This window comes from Bombina bombina, chromosome 6 (genome assembly GCF_027579735.1).
Source record: "Bombina bombina isolate aBomBom1 chromosome 6, aBomBom1.pri, whole genome shotgun sequence".
NCBI classification, from domain to species: Eukaryota; Metazoa; Chordata; class Amphibia; order Anura; family Bombinatoridae; genus Bombina; species Bombina bombina.
In genome coordinates, this window is record NC_069504.1 from 132,043,497 (window position 1) to 132,066,360 (window position 22,864).

At 40.5% G+C, this 22,864-nt stretch overlaps 1 protein-coding gene across 2 annotated transcripts in view; it reads right to left on the reverse strand.

Moving 5' to 3' along the window:
• CERK (ceramide kinase) overlaps window positions 1-22,864 on the reverse strand; it is a 349,026-nt gene that overhangs the window by 179,093 nt on the left and 147,069 nt on the right. For both annotated transcript variants that reach the window (XM_053716616.1, XM_053716615.1), the window contains 2 exons: window positions 20,545-20,670; window positions 9,129-9,192 (listed from right to left, as the gene is read on the reverse strand). In XM_053716616.1, coding sequence (XP_053572591.1) covers window positions 9,129-9,192; window positions 20,545-20,670 — 190 coding nt within the window. The remainder of the gene's footprint in view (window positions 1-9,128; window positions 9,193-20,544; window positions 20,671-22,864) is intronic.

A 22,864-nucleotide genomic window follows, 5' to 3' on the forward strand; every position in this document is an offset into this window, starting at 1 on the left:
TTAATATTGACTAAGATTTTAGCCAGGTGGTGCACCCGCTAAAAAGGTCCTGGGGAGAGCACCTATAATAATAAAATAAACACACAAAAAAAATCTAAAGCACAAGTATAGACGGCCATTTCAAGTCAGCCTTTAATTCCTGAGCTCTCTGTAAGCATTTGCGATATGATGAACACTACAGGTATACTATGAGTGACATCTTGATAGTATTAAATATTTACCCACATTGTTTACAGTCCTTAACAGAGGATAAATACTCGTTGATCATACATTTGACTAGATCTAAATATATCTTCTAAATTTCAGTCCAGCGATCCCAGCTTTATAAACATTCACCAAGGGAATTAATAACCATACTGGTGAGAATCGCTGTCCTTTACATGACTAATAATCATGACAAAAGAAAGAACGAGACTCAGTCATCACTGCTTGAAAGAATTATGGTCATAAATTCACTTTATCTTGATTAAAGATCAAATATTTGGTCTTAGAAAAAACAGAATTTATGTTTACCTGATAAATTACTTTCTCCAACGGTGTGTCCGGTCCACGGCGTCATCCTTACTTGTGGGATATTCTCTTCCCCAACAGGAAATGGCAAAGAGCCCAGCAAAGCTGGTCACATGATCCCTCCTAGGCTCCGCCTACCCCAGTCATTCGACCGACGTTAAGGAGGAATATTTGCATAGGAGAAACCATATGATACCGTGGTGACTGTAGTTAAAGAAAATAAATTATCAGACCTGATTAAAAAACCAGGGCGGGCCGTGGACCGGACACACCGTTGGAGAAAGTAATTTATCAGGTAAACATAAATTCTGTTTTCTCCAACATAGGTGTGTCCGGTCCACGGCGTCATCCTTACTTGTGGGAACCAATACCAAAGCTTTAGGACACGGATGATGGGAGGGAGCAAATCAGGTCACCTAGATGGAAGGCACCACGGCTTGCAAAACCTTTCTCCCAAAAATAGCCTCAGAAGAAGCAAAAGTATCAAACTTGTAAAATTTGGTAAAAGTGTGCAGTGAAGACCAAGTCGCTGCCCTACATATCTGATCAACAGAAGCCTCGTTCTTGAAGGCCCATGTGGAAGCCACAGCCCTAGTGGAATGAGCTGTGATTCTTTCGGGAGGCTGCCGTCCGGCAGTCTCGTAAGCCAATCTGATGATGCTTTTAATCCAAAAAGAGAGAGAGGTAGAAGTTGCTTTTTGACCTCTCCTTTTACCGGAATAAACAACAAACAAGGAAGATGTTTGTCTAAAATCCTTTGTAGCATCTAAATAGAATTTTAGAGCGCGAACAACATCCAAATTGTGCAACAAACGTTCCTTCTTCGAAACTGGTTTCGGACACAGAGAAGGTACGATAATCTCCTGGTTAATGTTTTTGTTAGAAACAACTTTTGGAAGAAAACCAGGTTTAGTACGTAAAACCACCTTATCTGCATGGAACACCAGATAAGGAGGAGAACACTGCAGAGCAGATAATTCTGAAACTCTTCTAGCAGAAGAAATTGCAACCAAAAACAAAACTTTCCAAGATAATAACTTAATATCAACGGAATGTAAGGGTTCAAACGGAACCCCCTGAAGAACTGAAAGAACTAAGTTGAGACTCCAAGGAGGAGTCAAAGGTTTGTAAACAGGCTTGATTCTAACCAGAGCCTGAACAAAGGCTTGAACATCTGGCACAGCTGCCAGCTTTTTGTGAAGTAACACAGACAAGGCAGAAATCTGTCCCTTCAGGGAACTTGCAGATAATCCTTTTTCCAATCCTTCTTGAAGGAAGGATAGAATCTTAGGAATCTTAACCTTGTCCCAAGGGAATCCTTTAGATTCACACCAACAGATATATTTTTTCCAAATTTTGTGGTAAATCTTTCTAGTTACAGGCTTTCTGGCCTGAACAAGAGTATCGATAACAGAATCTGAGAACCCTCGCTTCGATAAGATCAAGCGTTCAATCTCCAAGCAGTCAGCTGGAGTGAGACCAGATTCGGATGTTCGAACGGACCTTGAACAAGAAGGTCTCGTCTCAAAGGTAGCTTCCATGGTGGAGCCGATGACATATTCACCAGATCTGCATACCAAGTCCTGCGTGGCCACGCAGGAGCTATCAAGATCACCGACGCCCTTTCCTGATTGATCCTGGCTACCAGCCTGGGGATGAGAGGAAACGGCGGGAATACATAAGCTAGTTTGAAGGTCCAAGGTGCTACTAGTGCATCCACTAGAGCCGCCTTGGGATCCCTGGATCTGGACCCGTAGCAAGGAACTTTGAAGTTCTGACGAGAGGCCATCAGATCCATGTCTGGAATGCCCCACAGTTGAGTGACTTGGGCAAAGATTTCCGGATGGAGTTCCCACTCCCCCGGATGCAATGTCTGACGACTCAGAAAATCCGCTTCCCAATTTTCCACTCCTGGGATGTGGATAGCAGACAGGTGGCAGGAGTGAGACTCCGCCCATAGAATGATTTTGGTCACTTCTTCCATCGCCAGGGAACTCCTTGTTCCCCCCTGATGGTTGATGTACGCAACAGTTGTCATGTTGTCTGATTGAAACCGTATGAACTTGGCCCTCGCTAGCTGAGGCCAAGCCTTGAGAGCATTGAATATCGCTCTCAGTTCCAGAATATTTATCGGTAGAAGAGATTCTTCCCGAGACCAAAGACCCTGAGCTTTCAGGGATCCCCAGACCGCGCCCCAGCCCATCAGACTGGCGTCGGTCGTGACAATGACCCACTCTGGTCTGCGGAAGGTCATCCCTTGTGACAGGTTGTCCAGGGACAGCCACCAACGGAGTGAGTCTCTGGTCCTCTGATTTACTTGTATCCTCGGAGACAAGTTTGTATAGTCCCCATTCCACTGACTGAGCATGCACAGTTGTAATGGTCTTAGATGAATGCGCGCAAAAGGAACTATGTCCATTGCCGCTACCATCAAACCTATCACTTCCATGCACTGCGCTATGGAAGGAAGAGGAACGGAATGAAGTATCCGACAAGAGTCTAGAAGTTTTGTTTTTCTGGCCTCTGTCAGAAAAATCCTCATTTCTAAGGAGTCTATTATTGTTCCCAAGAAGGGAACCCTTGTTGACGGAGATAGAGAACTCTTTTCCACGTTCACTTTCCATCCATGAGATCTGAGAAAGGCCAGGACGATGTCCGTGTGAGCCTTTGCTTGAGGAAGGGACGACGCTTGAATCAGAATGTCGTCCAAGTAAGGTACTACAGCAATGCCCCTTGGTCTTAGCACAGCTAGAAGGGACCCTAGTACCTTTGTGAAAATCCTTGGAGCAGTGGCTAATCCGAAAGGAAGCGCCACGAACTGGTAATGCTTGTCCAGGAATGCGAACCTTAGGAACCGATGATGTTCCTTGTGGATAGGAATATGTAGATACGCATCCTTTAAATCCACCGTGGTCATGAATTGACCTTCCTGGATGGAAGGAAGAATTGTTCGAATGGTTTCCATTTTGAACGATGGAACCTTGAGAAACTTGTTTAAGATCTTGAGATCTAAGATTGGTCTGAACGTTCCCTCTTTTTTGGGAACTATGAACAGATTGGAGTAGAACCCCATCCCTTGTTCTCCTAATGGAACAGGATGAATCACTCCCATTTTTAACAGGTCTTCTACACAACGTAAGAATGCCTGTCTTTTTATGTGGTCTGAAGACAACTGAGACCTGTGGAACCTCCCCCTTGGGGGAAGCCCCTTGAATTCCAGAAGATAACCTTGGGAGACTATTTCTAGCGCCCAAGGATCCAGAACATCTCTTGCCCAAGCCTGAGCGAAGAGAGAGAGTCTGCCCCCCACCAGATCCGGTCCCGGATCGGGGGCCAACATTTCATGCTGTCTTTGATTCTGTCCATAATCTCCTCATAAGGAGGAGAATCACTATCGACCGCCTTTACCAGCTCATCGAACCAGAAACACGCGGCTGTAGCGACAGGGACAATGCATGAAATTGGTTGTAGAAGGTAACCCTGCTGAACAAACATCTTTTTAAGTAAACCTTCTAATTTTTTATCCATAGGATCTTTGAAAGCACAACTATCTTCTATGGGTATAGTGGTGCGTTTGTTTAAAGTGGAAACCGCTCCCTCGACCTTGGGGACTGTCTGCCATAAGTCCTTTCTGGGGTCGACCATAGGAAACAATTTTTTAAATATGGGGGGAGGGACGAAAGGAATACCGGGCCTTTCCCATTCTTTATTTACAATGTCCGCCACCCGCTTGGGTATAGGAAAAGCTTCTGGGAGCCCCGGGACCTCTAGGAACTTGTCCATTTTACATAGTTTCTCTGGGATGACCAACTTGTCACAATCATCCAGAGTGGATAATACCTCCTTAAGCAGAATGCGGAGATGTTCCAACCTAAATTTAAACGTAATCACATCAGGTTCAGCTTGTTGAGAAATGTTCCCTGAATCAGTAATTTCTCCCTCAGACAAAACCTCCCTGGCCCCATCAGACTGGTTTAGGGGCCCTTCAGAACCATTATTATCAGCGTCGTCATGCTCTTCAGTATCTAAAACAGAGCAGTCGCGCTTACGCTGATAAGTGTGCATTTTGGCTAAAATGTTTTTGACAGAATTATCCATTACAGCCGTTAATTGTTGCATAGTAAGGAGTATTGGCGCGCTAGATGTACTAGGGGCCTCCTGAGTGGGCAAGACTCGCGTAGACGAAGGAGGGAATGATGCAGTACCATGCTTACTCCCCTCACTTGAGGAATCATCTTGGGCATCATTGTCATTGTCACATAAATCACATTTATTTAAATGAGAAGGAACTCTGGCTTCCCCACATTCAGAACACAGTCTATCTGGTAGTTCAGACATGTTAAACAGGCATAAACTTGATAACAAAGTACAAAAAACGTTTTAAAATAAAACCGTTACTGTCACTTTAAATTTTAAACTGAACACACTTTATTACTGCAATTGCGAAAAAATATGAAGGAATTGTTCAAAATTCACCAAAATTTCACCACAGTGTCTTAAAGCCTTAAAAGTATTGCACACCAAATTTGGAAGCTTTAACCCTTAAAATAACGGAACCGGAGCCGTTTTTAACTTTAACCCCTTTACAGTCCCTGGTATCTGCTTTGCAGAGACCCAACCAAGCCCAAAGGGGAATACGATACCAAATGACGCCTTCAGAAAGTCTTTTCTATGTATCAGAGCTCCTCACACATGCGACTGCATGTCATGCCTCTCAAAAACAAGTGCGCAACACCGGCGCGAAAATGAGGCTCTGCCTATGATTTGGGAAAGCCCCCTTATCAAAATACCCAGATTAAATGATTCCTCAAGGCTAAATATGTGTTAATAATGAATCGATTTAGCCCAGAAAAAGTCTACAGTCTTAATAAGCCCTTGTGAAGCCCTTATTTACTATCTTAATAAACATGGCTTACCGGATCCCATAGGGAAAATGACAGCTTCCAGCATTACATCGTCTTGTTAGAATGTGTCATACCTCAAGCAGCAAGAGACTGCTCACTGTTCCCCCAACTGAAGTTAATTCCTCTCAACAGTCCTGTGTGGAACAGCCATGGATTTTAGTAACGGTTGCTAAAATCATTTTCCTCATACAAACAGAAATCTTCATCTCTTTTCTGTTTCTGAGTAAATAGTACATACCAGCACTATTTTAAAATAACAAACTCTTGATTGAATAATAAAAACTACAGTTAAACACTAAAAAACTCTAAGCCATCTCCGTGGAGATGTTGCCTGTACAACGGCAAAGAGAATGACTGGGGTAGGCGGAGCCTAGGAGGGATCATGTGACCAGCTTTGCTGGGCTCTTTGCCATTTCCTGTTGGGGAAGAGAATATCCCACAAGTAAGGATGACGCCGTGGACCGGACACACCTATGTTGGAGAAAAAGCTTGAAGTTCTGATACTCTTGTATGAGAAGTGGAAATATAATATTAAAGGGACAGTAAACACTAGAATTGTTGTTGTTTAAAAAGTTAGATAATCCCTTTATTACCCATTCCCCAATTTTGCATAACCAACACAGTTATAATAATATACTTTTTACCTCTGTGATTACCTTGTACCTATGGCTCTGCAAACTGTCCCCTTATTTCAGTTCTTTTGACAGACTTGAATTTTTAGCCAATCAGTGCTTGCTCTTAGGAGCTTCACGTGTCTGAGCTCAATGTAATCTATATGAAATACATGAACTAACTCCCTCTAGTGGTGAAAACTGTCAAAATGCTTTCAGATTAGAGGTGGCCTTCAAGTTCTAAGAAATTGGCATATATACCTCCTAGATTTACCTTTTAACTAAGAATACCAAGAGAACAAAGCAAAATTGGTAATAAAAGTAAATTGGAAAGTTGTTTAAAATTACATGCCCTATTTAAATCATGAAAGTTTTTTTTTTTTACTCGACTGTCCCTTTAATGTTTTTTTTACTTTGCTTTTATCATTTGATAACAAAGGGATTTTTTTTGGTTGAACTAAGCCACTCAAAGTTCAAAGTTATATCCAATAGAAGATATCCATTACAAAGGTTCCAAGACCATACACTCCGACAAAATTAACTTACTTCATTAGACTTCAAAAAAAGAAAGAATAATTAAAACAGGTATTTTATTTTTTTGCTTTAAAGGAACATAAAACTCAGTGCATTTAAATTATGCTTATGCACTAGCTCGGAGAGCGTAAATTGCATCAGGAATAAGTCAACTTGCACCATCATTGACAAATACACACAACCACTGTCTCTGTGAGCAGGTGAAGTATTACACTGGAGGTGCAAAAGGCACGTATGCCCATCACACAGTAAAAACTATTGCTAATTAATTGTACTAGAAGCATTATGGTAATGTATGTGTACTGTAAAAATTGTTCTATTTAAAGGGACAGTCTAGTCAAAATTGAAAACTTTCATGATTCAGATAGGACATGCAATTTTAAACAACTTTCCACTTTACTTTTATCATCAAATTTGCCTTGTTCTCTATGTATTCTTTGTTAAAAGCAAAACCTAGGTAGGCTCATATGCTAATTTCTAAACTCTTGAAGGCCGCCTCTTATCTCAGAGCATTTTCACAGTTTTTACAGCTAGACAGCACTAGTTCCTGTGTGCCATATACATAACATTGTGCTCATTCCCGTGTAGTTACCTAGAAGTCAACACTGATTGGTTAAAATGCAAGTCTGTCAAAAGAACTGAAATAAGGGGGAGGTCTGCAGAGGCTTAGATACAGGGTAATTACAGAAGTAAAAAGTATATAAATATAACCGTGTTAAGTTATGTAAAATTGGGGAATAGGTAATAAAGGGATCATCTATCTTTTTAAATAATAAAAATTCTGGAGTAGACTGTCCCTTTAAATTTAAAATGCCCTATTTGCATTTCAAATTAGATTTTCATGTCTATCAAAAGAGAGTAGAAACTACTGAGATAAAGCAAATTATGTGGATGACACTCTGGACCCAACAATGATGTTGCAGTCTCTCAAACAGCTTACGTATTCATTTTAAGAAATGAACAAAGGTCTTACAATTTCATCTCTCTCATTACTTTGTGAATTGCGGCTAAATAAGGGAAGATACATAAAAGAAGAAGATTTTTGTTGTGGGCTTTAAGTTGTCACTTCCATATAAATCTGGAGATTTAGTTTTGATATGAAGTAATTAGACCCTTACATTTGATGACCACAAATTGGTACATTAGTCTGAAAACCTTCAACGGTTAGGAAATCTCAGAAAAAAATGTAACAAACTCAGGAAAAATCAATATAATCTGATAAAACTGAATTTGTATTGAGAGATGAACTGCAGATATTTCTACACCGATATAACTTTAAAACTTTTTAACTTTACCACAAATTACAAGATTTTATGTTCATCACCGGTGTCTGATGTAAAATGATAGATATTTTCTTAACAATCCTTCATATCCTTCTGAATATAATGAACTGCCAGACCAAAATACTTTTTATAATAGTGCTAGAATATTTCCTCACAAGGTCAACTCTTGTAAATTCAAAGTTTATGAACAAAGAATTTGTCGAAGAATATAAAAAAACAAATAAAACTCCATGCCTTTTGCAAATGCTCTGAATGCATCACAGGCATGCTTACATAGGAACTTCTATTTAAAGAGACAAGATTCATACAAAAAAAAAAAAAGCATATTACATATCAGAAGTAAAAAACTTTAATTGACCAGTTGATAAAAAGTAACAATAATACAACTTTATTTGAAATACTAAACAATATATGAAAACAAGAGTCAAACATGGAAAATTAAAATAAGAACTCTGCAGGCAAGTGGCAAAGCAAAGTTATGCATTTTGGCAGCAAAAAGAAAAAAAAACAACTTATAGTCTAAATGGGGTTGGAGTAGGGTTACTATTACTATTAAATGAGAAGAACTTTGGCGTTATTGTAGATAACCGACCTTACAACAAGATATAAGGTCAGTCAGCAGTTGCAAAGGTCCGTAAGGGTATAAATTCATGTGATGAAAATAATATATAGAGAATAGACAAGATTTATTAAATAAATGTTAAATACATATTTCCCATTTTTATTATATTTTGTCATTTTTAAATAAACTAATTATGCTTTTTACCAACTGGCCACTCAAGTTTAAAGGGAAAGGAAACCCCAACATTTTCTTTCATGATTTGGATAGAACACAGTTTTAAACAACTTGGCAATTTACTTCTAATTATAAAATTTGCTTCATTCTCTTGTTATCCTTTGCTGAAGGAACAGCATGGCACTACTGGCAGCTAGCTGAACACATCTAGTTAGCCAATCACAAGAGACAAATGTATGCAGGCACCAATCAGCATCTACCTCCTACTAGTGTAGGATATGTGTGTATTATTTTTCAGCAAGGGATACCAAGAGAACAAAGCACATTTGAAAATAGAGGTGAATTTAAAAGTGTCTTAAAATAACATGCTCTATCTGAATCATGCCTATCCTGTTAAGCAGTATCCTGGACAATGTTTTAATGAGCTAAGAGGACACACACCTTTATAACTTTTCAAACATAACATATTTAGTGAATTTATTTTACACTCATATTTTGTGATTATGTTGTTATTGGAGCAAATCACATGATGGAGTATTGACTTACTTACCCGTCATACTTGTCAAGATTGGTTTCATACAGATTATCTCTAGCATGGTTTGCATATTCTGTGACTGCAAAAAAAAAAAAAAGGAATTTATGTTTATTAATTGACCAAAACAAATGAGACGTTTCTGCATTTGTTTATTAACAGCTATGATTAAAACAGGAAATTATAAAAAGAAACAAATCTGTACAAGTAAAGAGTCTTACTGAACGGTTAGAAAATATTTAAAAGCAAAACCACTTCTCTGTCCAAATGTTTTCTTTATAGCCAACAGCTGCTCAGGCTGCATATACAGAGCAGGTACATTCCTAAATAATAAGCCAATTCAGCCATATTCAAGGTTGTGCACTCTATTTATACTGGATACATTTGGCATTCACAAATAATGAGAACAGGATGTTTGGACAAGAAAGCACTTTTGCTTTTAAAGGGACAGTCAAGTCCAAAAGAAATACTTTAATACTATAATTATACAATTTTCTGTTATTTATAGATGCTACTTAAAGGGACAGTCAACACCAGAATTGTTGTTGTTTAAAAAGATAGTGAATCCCTTTATTACCCATTCCCCAGTTTTGCATAACCAACACAGTTATAATAATACACTTTTTACCTCTGTAATTACCTGGTATATATGTCTCTGCAAACTGCCCCCTTGTTTCAGTTCTTTTGACAGACTTGCATTTTAGCCAATCAGTGTTCACTCCTAGGTAACTTCACGTGTGTGAGCTCAATTTTACCTATATGAAACACATGATCCAACACCGTCTAGTGGTGAAAAACTGTCAAAATGCATTCAAATTAGAGGCGGCCTTCAAGGTCTAAGAAAAATCATGAACATTTTCTTGGACTTGACTGTCCCTTTAAGCTATCTAAAGCACAAATTAATTGCATAATTTAACATAAATTGATAAAAGAATTATTTGAACAACAAACATTTAGTATTAGCTAATTGTATGTTAATATTGGCTCAGATTTTAGCTGGGTGGTCAGTAAAATGAGGTGGTGTGCTCACTAAATAGGCCCTGAGAAGAACACTGGAACTGTTTAGCAAGTATCTTTTCCTGTAGGGAATTTTGTGTTCATTTAAAAAGACAGTAAAAACCTCTTGTTTTGTGTAAAACGGTGCATGTTCCATACTCCCTAGATAGCAAATGATCTCATCTGGAAAAGCAGCAACGCAGGCAGCTGGTATGGACACTTCAGCATTTTGAAAACCTAGGTTACAAATTTTCCTTTTGTGGCCTTTCTAGGGAGCGTGGGACAAAGCACAGTTTTTATACAAAACAAAGAGGTGTCCAAAGTCCCTTTAATCCACACTGTCACATGGGGGTCTCCATTTCAGCCACACTCCTAGGTCTGGCAATAGACAAGGAGGTGGTGTCGGTATTTTACTTTCCTCTCGTTGCACCTTCCAACAAATACAGCCCTTCTCTTCACTCACATTTTCTTCATTTGAAGCACACATGATTCGGCTATTCTCTCCCCTCTCTATACGTGTTGCAGTCATATACCGCCCCCCCTGGCTCCCCAACTCAATTTTTAGATCACTTTGCTGTCTGGCTTCCTTATTTCCTTTCCTCAGACACCCCTGCCCTCATTCTTAGCGACTTCAACATCCCCCTCAACAATCCCACTGCCTCATCTGCTAAACAACTTCTGCAACTCACTTCCTCTTTCGGTCTGTCACAATGGACTGATTCTCCCACTCACAGACGGTCACTCCCTTGTCCTGATCTTTAGCTATCGATGCACTCTCTCAAACTTCTCAAACTCCCCTTTTCCTCTTTCTGACCACCATCTCCTTACCTGCAACATTTCATCCCTTCCTACAACTCTCCCACCTTCTACTCCTCACACCAAACTTCACAGAAGCATTAGGTCTTTAGATCAGCAACAACTTGCTAATTCCCTTCAACCGCTCCTCTCATCCTTCTCCTCCTTTTCCTGCCCTGGACAATCTATCCGCCAATATAATTCCACCCTTATATCCATCCTTGACAATCTCGCCCCTCTTACCACTGCTAGGAAATCACACACTCATCCCCAGCCCTGGCATACTCCTCTGACACAGTACCTACGCAGATGTTCCCGTACTGCTGAACGGCATTGGAGAAAATCAAGGAGTTCAGCTGATTTTCTTCATTACAAATTCATCTTGAACTCCTACTACTCTGCCCTTAATCTCCACAAGCAACACTACTTCTCTACTCTTATCTCTAATCTTTCTTCAAACCCAAAACGCCTGTTCTCCACTTTAAATACTCTCCTCCGCCCTCCTCCACTTCCTAATACAACTTCTCTGTCAGCTCAAGACTTTGCCAGTCACTTCATTAACAAAATTGATTCCATCAGACATGAAATCAGTTCTCAACACAATTCCATTCTCTCCCCCCCCCTCAAATACTCTCACTCAACCACAACCCTCATAACCTTAAACTTAGTTCATTCTCCCCTGTTACTGAGGACGAAGTTTCAGCACTTATACTGCGCTCTCACCTCACTACCTGTCCCCTTGACCCTACCCCCTCACAGCTGCTCCCCTCTCTCTCTGCTACCCTTACCCCTATACTAACACACATTTTCAACCTCTCCCTCAGCACTGGTACAATTCCCTCATCAATGAAACATGCACTGGTCACACCTATCCTCAAAAAACCTTCCCTTGATCCTACCTCCCCATCCAACTACCGCCCAATTTCCCTCCTCCCTCTTGCTTCAAAGCTTCTCGAAAAACTAGTATATGCACGCCTATCCCATTTCCTTACGTTAAACTCCCTTCTTGACCCGCTTCAATCTGGATTTCGTCCCTATCACTCCACAGAGACAGCTATTGTTAAGGTCACCAATGACCTACTTACAGCTAAATCAAAAGGACACTTCTCTCTGCTTATCCTCCTTGATCTGTCGGCAGCCTTTGACACTGTCGACCACCCTCTTTTGCACCAAACCCTCCAATCCTTCGGCATCTGTGACACAGCCCTTTCGTGGCTCTGTTCCTACCTGTCAAACCGTACCTTCAGTGTAGCCTTCTCTGGGGCCTCCTCTGCCCCGTCACCACTTTCTGTCGGAGTACCGCAAGGCTCTGTCCTCGGTCCCCTTCTCTTCTCAATCTATACGTCATCACTAGGTTCCCTAATTAAGTCCCACGGTTTCCAATATCATTTGTATGTCGATGACACCCAAATCTACTTCTCTGCACCAGAACTATCTCCTTCCTTGCTAACCCGTGTCACTAACTGTCTTTCTCACATCTCTTCCTGGATGTCCTCTCACTACCTCAAGCTAAATCTCTCCAAAACTGAGCTCCTCATTTTCCCCCCTTCTTCCAAAATCTCCACCCCCAATATCTCTATAACTGTCGACAACTCCGTCATTACCCCTACCCTGCATGCCTGATGTCTCTGGGTCACATTTGACTCAGATCTTTCCTTCACTCCTCACATTCAGTCCTTGGCTACAGCCTGCCGCTTCCACCTTAAAAACATCTCTAAAATTAGACACTTCCTTACACAAGACACAACTAAGATTTTAATCCACTCTCTCATTCTCTCCCGCCTTGATTATTGCAACTCTGTCCTCTCTGGTCTCCCCACCTGCCGCCTAGCTCCTTTACAATCCATAATGAATGCCTCTGCCAGACTCATCTTCCTTACACGTCGCTCTTCATCTGCTGCGCCTCTCTGCCAATCCCTTCACTGGCTTCCTCTTGCCTCTAGGATCAAACACAAAACTCTCACTCTTACATACAAAGCCCTCAACTGCACTGCTCCCCCCTACATCTCAGACCTTGTCTCCAGATACTCTCCCTCCCGTCCCCTTCGCTCTGCTCATGACCTCCTACTCTCCTCCTCTCTTGTCACCTCATCACACCCCCGTTTACAGGACATCTCCAGACTGGCTCCCATCTTGTGGAACTCTCTGCCTCGCTCCACAAGACTCTCTTCTAGTTTTAAAAGCTTCAAGTGCTCCCTAAAGACTCTACTGTTCAGGGACGCATACAACCTATGCTAACCTTACTTTATACCAGTTCCTCTCCCCCACTGCAATCCCCTGAACCCCCTTAGCATGTAAACCTAAAAGTCCCGCTGTTTGTAGATCACCTTCTTAAGAGCTGACTACAACAGTGCAACTCTTGGCAGGGCCCTCTACCCTATAATTGTTTTGTTGTACTCCCCCTTTGTTTATAGCGCTGCGGAATCTGTTGGCGCTCTACAAATAACCGATAATAATAATAAATAATAATCCAAAAAAACAAAGTACTGATATATAAAATGATTCCTGGTGGAACTCAAGTGGATAATATAATTATAAAACAAGTCATTTGTTTTTATTTTGCAATAATAAAAAAAAAAATTAGCACAGTATAAGAAGCTCTATAATTTGTTAATGAACGACCCCTGAAAGTGATTACCAGCAAACAATTTATTAAAAGGTTAAGTGTTTTGTTAAGATTTACCAAATTATTATCACACTGACATTTCAGCTTTTCTATTAATTTAAAAGGAGTTCCTTATTTAACAGTGAATACATTTAAAATACTGTTTATAGATTAGGATATACAGGGAAAAATGTGCAGAAACACGCATACCTACTTTTTATTTATATTTACAAACATTCTTTAAACGGGAATATCTGCATCTCATTCATGCACCATAGATAATGCAAAATATACATAGAAATCTTTGCTTATAAGTACAAAAAAACAAAGCGTAATTGTTGTTGTATCATTAAATGGGCTGAAAATGGGCTTTCCATGGGCGTTTATGAAACTGTCTCTCAAATCCCCAGCATAATTATCTAAAATATATCCGCCCTACAGATCTCTCTGTTTTGATGACAAGGTTGTGACAAAATGCACAAAATACTTAAACTAATAGAAAAACACATATATACACAAACAGAGGCGATTGTAAGATGCAATACCCACAAAGCAGCGAGTTTTCATTTTTTGATGCAGGATTTAATTTTTAAAGTGCACCCCCTGCACACTGCTTACTTCGCACACATCAACGTTTCCCTTTCTAGCAAGCGCCAATACTTTCTATAGGAGACACCCCGTAGGGACTGCCCCTTTAAGACAATTCCACCTGGGCAGCCCCTGTAAGGGATGGTGTGAAAAACCAGGTCAAAACCTGATAGATAATCGGGCCCAAAATATTGAGCTTCGGTTTACAGACAGAAATATAATGAAGAACAGAGGTACAGAAAGTGATAAAATAAGGAGATCTGATTTCCCTGCATGCTCAATCCATTTTAATAAGTTGTGGTATGAAATAACAAAGCCATATATTTCATATGTAAAAATAAACCTAAATAAGCAAGCATGCATTTTATACTATGCAGCTGGAATAACAAGTCATTGGAAACATATTAAGGGAAAAACTAATTTTACAGTAAACTGTCCTCTTAAAGCCAATTAGGCACAGTTATGTAACAGGGTTAGCCTTGATGAGTTGTCAGAGTGAATTTGAAATTTTGAGAATGATAATAATGAAAGTATAATGCAAATTTGTTGTGTATATTAAACCATTTTATATAAAAATCTCAAGGTGTTTGCTGTACCTTTAATGCTGTGTCAGGGTCAGGAGCTATGTGTATGCCCATCCTTGACTGAAGGACAGAAAGCACTACAAAGAAGGTACGAATGAGCCACCATACTTTCGCTGCGTAGATCAGCTTTCTATCCAACTATACAGAATGTAGGCTCGCAATGTCTCCCCTGACACAGTTTAGCATTTAATATAAAAAAAATAAATAGTGAAAGTATAGGTTAGTTTACATTTCATATTACATTTCTTTATTTGATGCATTTGGTTTAAAGGGACATTAAACACTTTGAGCTGGTAATATAAAATGATAAATTGTTTATATAAAAAAAAGAGAGTCTGCAATATACTTTCATTATTTATTTTGTCCCCTTTTCCGGTCATTCCATTCTGAAATTGTGAGCTTTTCAGTTCCTGTTAGAAAAGGAAGTGCAGAACACTGTTTCCACACAGCCATTGGCTGCACACTCTAGAGACCTATATATAACTGTCCCTAAATGGTCATAGCAGAGAAGGTAACCTAACTTACAACATGGAAGCTCCCATTGTTTTATAGACACTAAACTTTACACTTATTTGGCAATATTTAAACAAAGTATTTTTTTTTAAAAAAAGTATCTACAGGTTATTCTTAGACTAATCTTTTCTTATAATGCCTCATTCTATGTAGCATTAATTTAGTGTTTAATGTCCCTTTAATCTTGCTTTACTACAAGAAGGAAAAGTAACAAAAATTATAAATACTTTTGTAATCTTTATTACGGAAGCCCAGAGAGGCCATGCATGTTTAATATTTTTTTAACTTGTTTTGTCGACATAACAAGTTGTTTTATGAAGTTGCTTTTTACACACAGATTGTTACATTTACCTGAGTAGATTTCATTCAGGAAGTGTTACAGGGACGGAGCATACCGGTTGAAAGGAAAAGCAGTTGCCCAGGCTGTCACAGCAGCCTGCAACCTTCTTCCTAATCTTACCAGCAGCCAGAACAAGAACGTTTATTCAGAACTGTGTGCCTGTCTGGGAACGTTTATCTTGCCTTCATATCTGTGATCCTGTCACTTCAATTAAGTGGTTATCTGGCTGCCCTTTAAACACTTGGAGCCTGGAACCCTCTCTCCCTGTCTTTTCCTATTGTGTTTCTCTTTCCCTGTCCTTCCATGTATATTTCTCTCTGGCTTTGTTTCTTAGTATCTCGGCTGTTTTTTCTCATGGGTGTCTCCCTTTCTCTATCTGTGTCTCTATTTTACTCCCTATTCCTATATTTCCCAAGTCCTATTCATCCTTCCTTCTCTTTACCCCAACTCTGTTTCTGCATCTTTAGCCTCTTTCAGTTTTTCTTCCTTTTCTCTCTAAATCCTTTTGTGTGTCGTTCTTTTTCTTTGTGCTTCTTGATGCCATCCTGTCTTTCTTTATCTATTGTATCTGTCTTCCTGAAACTGCTGTAACCTTTTGTCAATAGTCTGAATATTATTTAAATGGACACTCTACTTGACATTTTTTATTATTTTGAAAGATAATCCCTTCATTATTCCCCAGTTTTGCATAACCAACACTGTTATTAATACACTTATTACCTCTGTGATTACCTTGTATCTAAGCCTCTGCAAGCTGCCCCCTTAGCTCAGTGCTTTTGATGGAGATGGAGACGATCAGGTCAATTTTTCCCCTAGTTCAAGAGGGGCAATTCATGACGACTACAGACCTGAAGGATGCTTGCCTTCATGTTCCAATCCACTTCAAATTTCTAAGGTTTGCCTTCCTGGACCAGCACTTCCAGTTTGTGGCCCTTCCGTTTGGTCTGGCGACTGCCCCAAGAGTTTTTACAAAGCTTCTGGGAGCTTGTCTCGCAGTAGCGAGAGCCAGAGGGATTGCAGTGGCACCGTATCTGGACGTTATTCTGGTCCAGGCTCCGCCCTACAGTCTGGCGGTGGATCACTCGAGAGCTCTTCTCCTTCGGTCCTACGGGTAAAAGATAAACAAAGGAAAGAGTTAATTGGTCCCCAGCAACAGGGTGGAGTTTCTGGGTACGAAGTTGCAAACTTGCGTCTAACTGTCATCTTCCAGGACATCTGTGGCCAGATGTATGGAGGTAATCGGGCTCATGGTATCCAGCATAGATGTCATTCCATTCGCCAGGTTCCATCTCAGACCTCTTCAGCTGTGCATGTTGAGACAATGGAACGGTGATCAATCAGATTTGTCCCAACAGATATCTCTGGACAGACCGGTGAGAGAGTCCCAGTCTTGGTGGATCCGACCGGGGCAGTTGTCTCGGGGGACATCCTTTCTGAGACCATCCTGGTAGATTGTAACCACAGATGCGAGTGACAGTCTATCAGGATGGGGAGCTGTTTAGGGTGCCAGAAAGACACAAAGCAGATGGACTTGAGAGGAATCGAGTCTACCTATAAATATTTTGGAACTTCGAGCGATATTCAACGCTCTGAGGGCTTGGCCCCTCGTACCAATTCATCAGAATCTAATCGGACAACATTACCTCAGTGGCTTACTTAAACCACCAGGGGGGGACGAGAAGCTCCCTAGCAATGAGGGAAGTCTCTCGGATTCTGAAATGGGCAGAGACTCACAACTGTTCACTCTCAGCGATCCACATTCCGGGTGTGGACAACTGGGAAGCAGATTTTCTGAGCAGACAGACGTTTCATCCAGGGGAATGGTCTCTCCACCCGAAATGTTTGCGGAGATCTGCAGCAGATAGGGGACGCCGGAAATAGATCTCATGGCATCCAGACTCAATTGCAAGCTACCCAGATACGGGTCGCGATCCAGGGATCCCCATTCGAAACTGATAACGCCTTGGCAGTACCCTCGGTTTTCAACCTTATTTGCATATTTCCACCATTGCCTCTTCTACCTCGAGTAGTGGCCCGCATCAAGCAGGAACAAGCTTTGGCTATTCTGATTGCTCCGTCATGGCCGTGGAGGACGTGGTTTGCGGATCTAGTGGCAATGTCGTCATTTCCACCGTGCAAGTTGCCTTGTCGCAAGGATCTACTAGTTCATGGTCCTTTTCTACATCAAAATCTCGATTCTCTGAGGCTGACTGCGTGGAGATTGAACGCCTAGTCTTAGCCAAGAGGGGATTTTCGGAGAGAGTGATTGACACTCTTGTTTATGCCAGGAAGCCGGTCACTCAACGCATCTACCACAAAGTGTGGAGGACCTACTTGTCCTGGTGTGAGGAACGAGGATATCCCTGGCATAAGGTCAGGGTATCCAGGATTTTGGCCTTTCTCCAAGATGGTCTGGATAAAGGTCTTGCCACCAGTTCCCTAAGGGGACAGATCTCGGCTTTATCTGTACTGTTGCATAAGAAGCTTGCAGAGCTTTCTGACATTCAGCCCTTTGTTCAGGGTCTGGTTAGGATCAAACCTGTCTTCAGGAATCCTGCTCCTCCTTGGAGCTTAAACTTGGTTCTTATGGTTTTGCAGCGGGCTCCTTTTGAGCCTATGCATGCCCTTGACATTAAGGTGTTTTCATGGAAAGTCCTATTTTTACTGGCTATTGCATCGGCACGCAGAGTCTGAGTTGGCGGCCTTGCAATGTGAGCCTCCCTACTTAGTTTTTCATGTTGACAAGGATGTTCTTGACACTGGATTGGGATTCCTTCCCAAGGTGGTGTTGAGTTGTAACATTAGTCAGGAAATTGTAGTTCCTTATTTGTGTCCTAACCCTTCTTCCTCAAAGGAGCGCTTACTTCATAATCTGGACGTGGTTCAGGCTTTGAAGTTTTATCTTCAAGCCACAAAGGAGTTCAGACACACTTCATCCTTATTTGTTGTGTATTCAGGGAAGCGCAGGGGGCAAAGGGCCTCTGCCAATTCTCTATATTTTTGGTTGAGGAGTATGATCCTTCTGGTATATGAGACAGAGGGACACAAGCCTCCTCAGAGGATTATGGCTCACTTGACTAGAGCTGTGGCCTCTTCTTGGGCCTTTAAGAATGAGGCTTCTATGGAGCAGATTTGTAAGGCGGTCACTTGGTCTTCCTTACATACTTTTGCAAAATATTATAAATTTTACGTTTTTGCTTCGGCGGAAGCAGTTTTTGGGAGAACGGTTCTGCAGGCTGTGGTGTCCTCAGTATAGGGTCCGCCTCCTTTTACCCTCTTGTTTTTTGTTTTGTTTTTTCCATTCAGTGTCCTCTAGAGATTGGGTATTTCTTCCCATAAGTAATGAATGAAGCAGTGGACTCTCCGTCTATTAAGATGGAAAACGTAAATTATGTTTACCTGATAATTTCATTTCCATTGATGGGAGGAGAGTCCACTGCACCCACCCGCTTCTCCGGTGGGCGGACCTAAATTTATATTAATCTTCTGGCACCATTTATACCCTGATATTTCTCCTACTGTTCCTTGTTCCCTTGGCAGAGTGACTGGGGGATGAGGGGAGTGGGGGAGGTATTTAAGCCTTTGCCTGGGGTGTCTTTGCCTCCTCCTGGTGGCCAGGTTCTTAATTCCCACAAGTAATGAATAAAGCAGTGGAATTTCCTCCCATCGACGAAAATGAAATTATCAGGTAAGCATAATTTATGTTTTTAAATTAACATGGAATGAAAAGCTGGATTTTCCCCCCTCTTCCCATTGGAAATAATAGTTGAATGAATATTCGTTTAAAAGGGAACTAGTTAAAGGGACAGACTAGTCAAAATTAAACTTTCATGATACAGAAAATTTGTTTTGTTCTCTTGGTATTCTTAACCTAGGTCGTCTCTAACTAATTTTTAAACAACTGAAGGCTGCCTCTTATCTCAGTGAGTTTTGACAGTTTCTCAAAGTTAGACAACGCTAGTTCATGTGTGTCTTAGTGATAACATTGTGCTCACTCCCGTGGAGTTATTTAGGAGTCAGCACTGATTGGCTAAAATGCAAGTCTATCAAAAGCACTGAGCTAAGGGGGCAGCCTGCAGAGGCTTAGATACAAGGTAATCACAGACGTAATAAGTGTATTAATAACAGTGTTGGTTATGCAAAACTGGGGAATAATGAAGGGATTATCTATCTTTCAAAATAATAAAAAAAGTCAAGTAGAGTGTCCATTTAAATAATATTCAGACTATTGAAAAAGTGACAGCAGTTTCAGGAAGACAGACATCAATAGAAAAAGAAAGACAGGATGGCGACAAGAAGCACAAAGAAAAAGAACGACACACAAAAGGATTTAGAGAGGAAAGGAAGAAAAACGGAAAGAGGCAAAAGATGCAGAAACAGAGTTGGGGTAAAGAGAAGGAAGGATGAACAGGACTTGGGAAATATAGGAATAGGGAGTAAAATAGAGACACAGATAGAGAAAGGGAGACACCCATGAGAAGAGAAAAAACAGCAGAGATACTAAGAAACAAAGCCAGAGAGAAATATACATGGAAGGACAGGGAAAGAGAAACACAATAGGAAAAGACAGGGAGAGAGGGTTCCAGGCTCCAAGTGTTTAAAGGGCAGCCAGATAACCACTTAATTGAAGTGACAGGATCACAGATATGAAGGCAAGATAAATGTTCCCAGACAGGCACACAGTTCTGAATAAACGTTCTTGTTCTGGCTGCTGGTAAGATTAGGAAGAAGGTTGCAGGCTGCTGTGACAGCCTGGGCAACTGCTTTTCCTTTAAACCGGTATGCTCCATAACTGTAGCACTTCCTGAATGAAATCTAGTCAGGTAAATGTAACAATCTGTGTGTAAAAAACAACTTCATAAAACAACTTATGTCGACAAAACAAGTTAAAAAATATTAAACATGCATGGCCTCTCTGGGCTTCTGTACTTTATGGCTTAATTTAATATTTCTGCATATTGTTAATAAAGTTTATTTAAAAACATTATCAATACTTAGTCTGTCTGAACTTACCTATGACATCAGTGGAGATTGCCGCAATGCTGAACAATGGAGCCACTTTATTTTCGTATATTTGTTTTCCTTTCTTCTTCCCACCATAAGGATTAATATAAACTAGTAAGTGCTTTGGTCTACAAGCTGCACAGAAAAATGAGAAATGTTCTTTAAAGGACCACTAAATACAGTATAATTTTATAATTAACAAGCATCCCTTTAAAGGTGCAATCTGAAAATTCATATGAGATCGCAGATAAATTTGTGAAAAAAGATAAAATATTGTCTAAAAATATAATTTACCAGTCATCAAATGTAAAAATCAGCTCAACCTAACCAGTTTCAGCAACTTGTGATGCCTCTCTCAATGTACAGCTCATCAGATAAGATAAAGCAACCAGCGGGAAATTGCAGGATGCTCATGTCATGTGCTTGGTCTGCATTTAAATATTTAATGATTTCAGTATGCATAGCACTAATACACAGCAGCATATTAACTGACACGTCCATAGACTAACACACAACACTTATAATCTGTATTGAAGATTTGTATTACTTTTCTATGTTTCAAAAAATGGTACATCATTGGCCTGTAAAAGAAATACCCACAATCCATTATATAATTTGTAGTAACTGCTTACATAAAAAGAAAACACATAGTAAAGTGCAGATGTATTTAACCCCTAAAGCATTACACGGGACAGTAAACAACTTAAGATGTTAATATAAAATGTTTTACATAGTACAACTTAGTAATATATTTACATTATTTATACTGCCATCTTTTTATATGTAGTTTAGTTCTATAAACATTTTGGATGGATTTACTAATTCTCAGAAATGAAAAAGCACGCTGCAGACTTCTCAAGGCTAACGCTACTACATTACTTTCCTTAACCGCAAAACAATCCACTTTGTACTAACATAATGACCATGGCTAGCCTTGCTGTCAGCTGACTCGAGTCTGGAGTGGATCCTATAAAGACAAGTGGTGGGTGAACTTTGGCTACTAAAAAACAACTGCAGCAAACATAATGTTAATTTATTTTAAAAATATGGATGGTATGACAGGTGTTTACTGTGTCTTTAAATGTGAGATTGCATCATATTTTCCATAGTCCCATTATAGAGTCAAGTGATGTTTTTTATGTTTTTTCAGTATTTTATCTAGGTTTAGCTAGCACACAATTACATATACATATTTGAAACAAGAACCTGTTTCCACAGAAAAACAAAAATGATGACTTACCAAATAATTTCCTTTTCTTCGATACAGGGAGAGTCCACAGCTGCATTTATTACTTTTGTGAATACAGAACCTGGCCACAAGGAGGAGGCGAAGACGACCCAGTCAAAAGACTTAAATACCTCCCTTACCTCCCTCTTCCCCCAGTCATTCTGCCGAGGGAACACGGAACAGTAGGTGAAATATCAGGGTGAAAAAGGTGCCAGAAGGAAGCAATTTAAATTTAGGGCCGCCCTCCGGAGAACACGGGCAGGAGCTGTGGACTCTCCCTGTATAGAAGGAAAGAAAATTTGGTAAGTCATAATTTTTGTTTTCCTTCTAAATACAGGGAGAGTCCACAGCTGCATTCATTACTTTTGGGAAAACAATACCCTAGCTATAGAGGACACTGAATGCTAACGGGGGGAGGGGTAACAATAAGGCGGCCCAATCTGAGGGCACCAGAGGCTTAAAAAAATCCCATCTCCCGAAAACTGTTTCAACAGAAGCAAAAGACCCAAAAAGGTTAGCAGGACCAAGTAACTGCCCAACAATTAGGACAGTAGGAACCCACGTCGGGGACCACACAAAAAGACTGGTCCTAAAAAGAAAACACAAACCTCTGAGGAGACCAGAGTCCCGCTGACTATGAGATCAGACGCAGAAACACTCCTCCACCAACACGATAAGGAGGACAACCAAGACTCCCAACACCGTACACTTCCATAGGAAGAGCCCAGGAACAAAAGACTATGCTAAAGAGGTCAGAAAAAAATGTGGGAGAAGCCCCTTGTAGAACCAGAAGAAAATGTCTCCTTAGAAAGAAGGCCCAAGAAGGGGGATAACCTGACTGCAAGAGATACTAAGACCTGGAGAGATATTCCAGAAACGTAACAAGTCAAGGAATAGACAATTCAAGGACCATCTGCTGCATCAATACCAAGAATCGATGCAATCTTAGACAAGAAGTCTAATGTCCTGAAGGACAAAAACTGAACGCAACTGCCTGACTGCCGGCCGCATTGTAGCAAAAGGAAATGAACACCAAGGGTTCATGACTTCAGTAATAGAACAGAAACAGATATCTATATCTGCTTAGGAGCCCACATATCC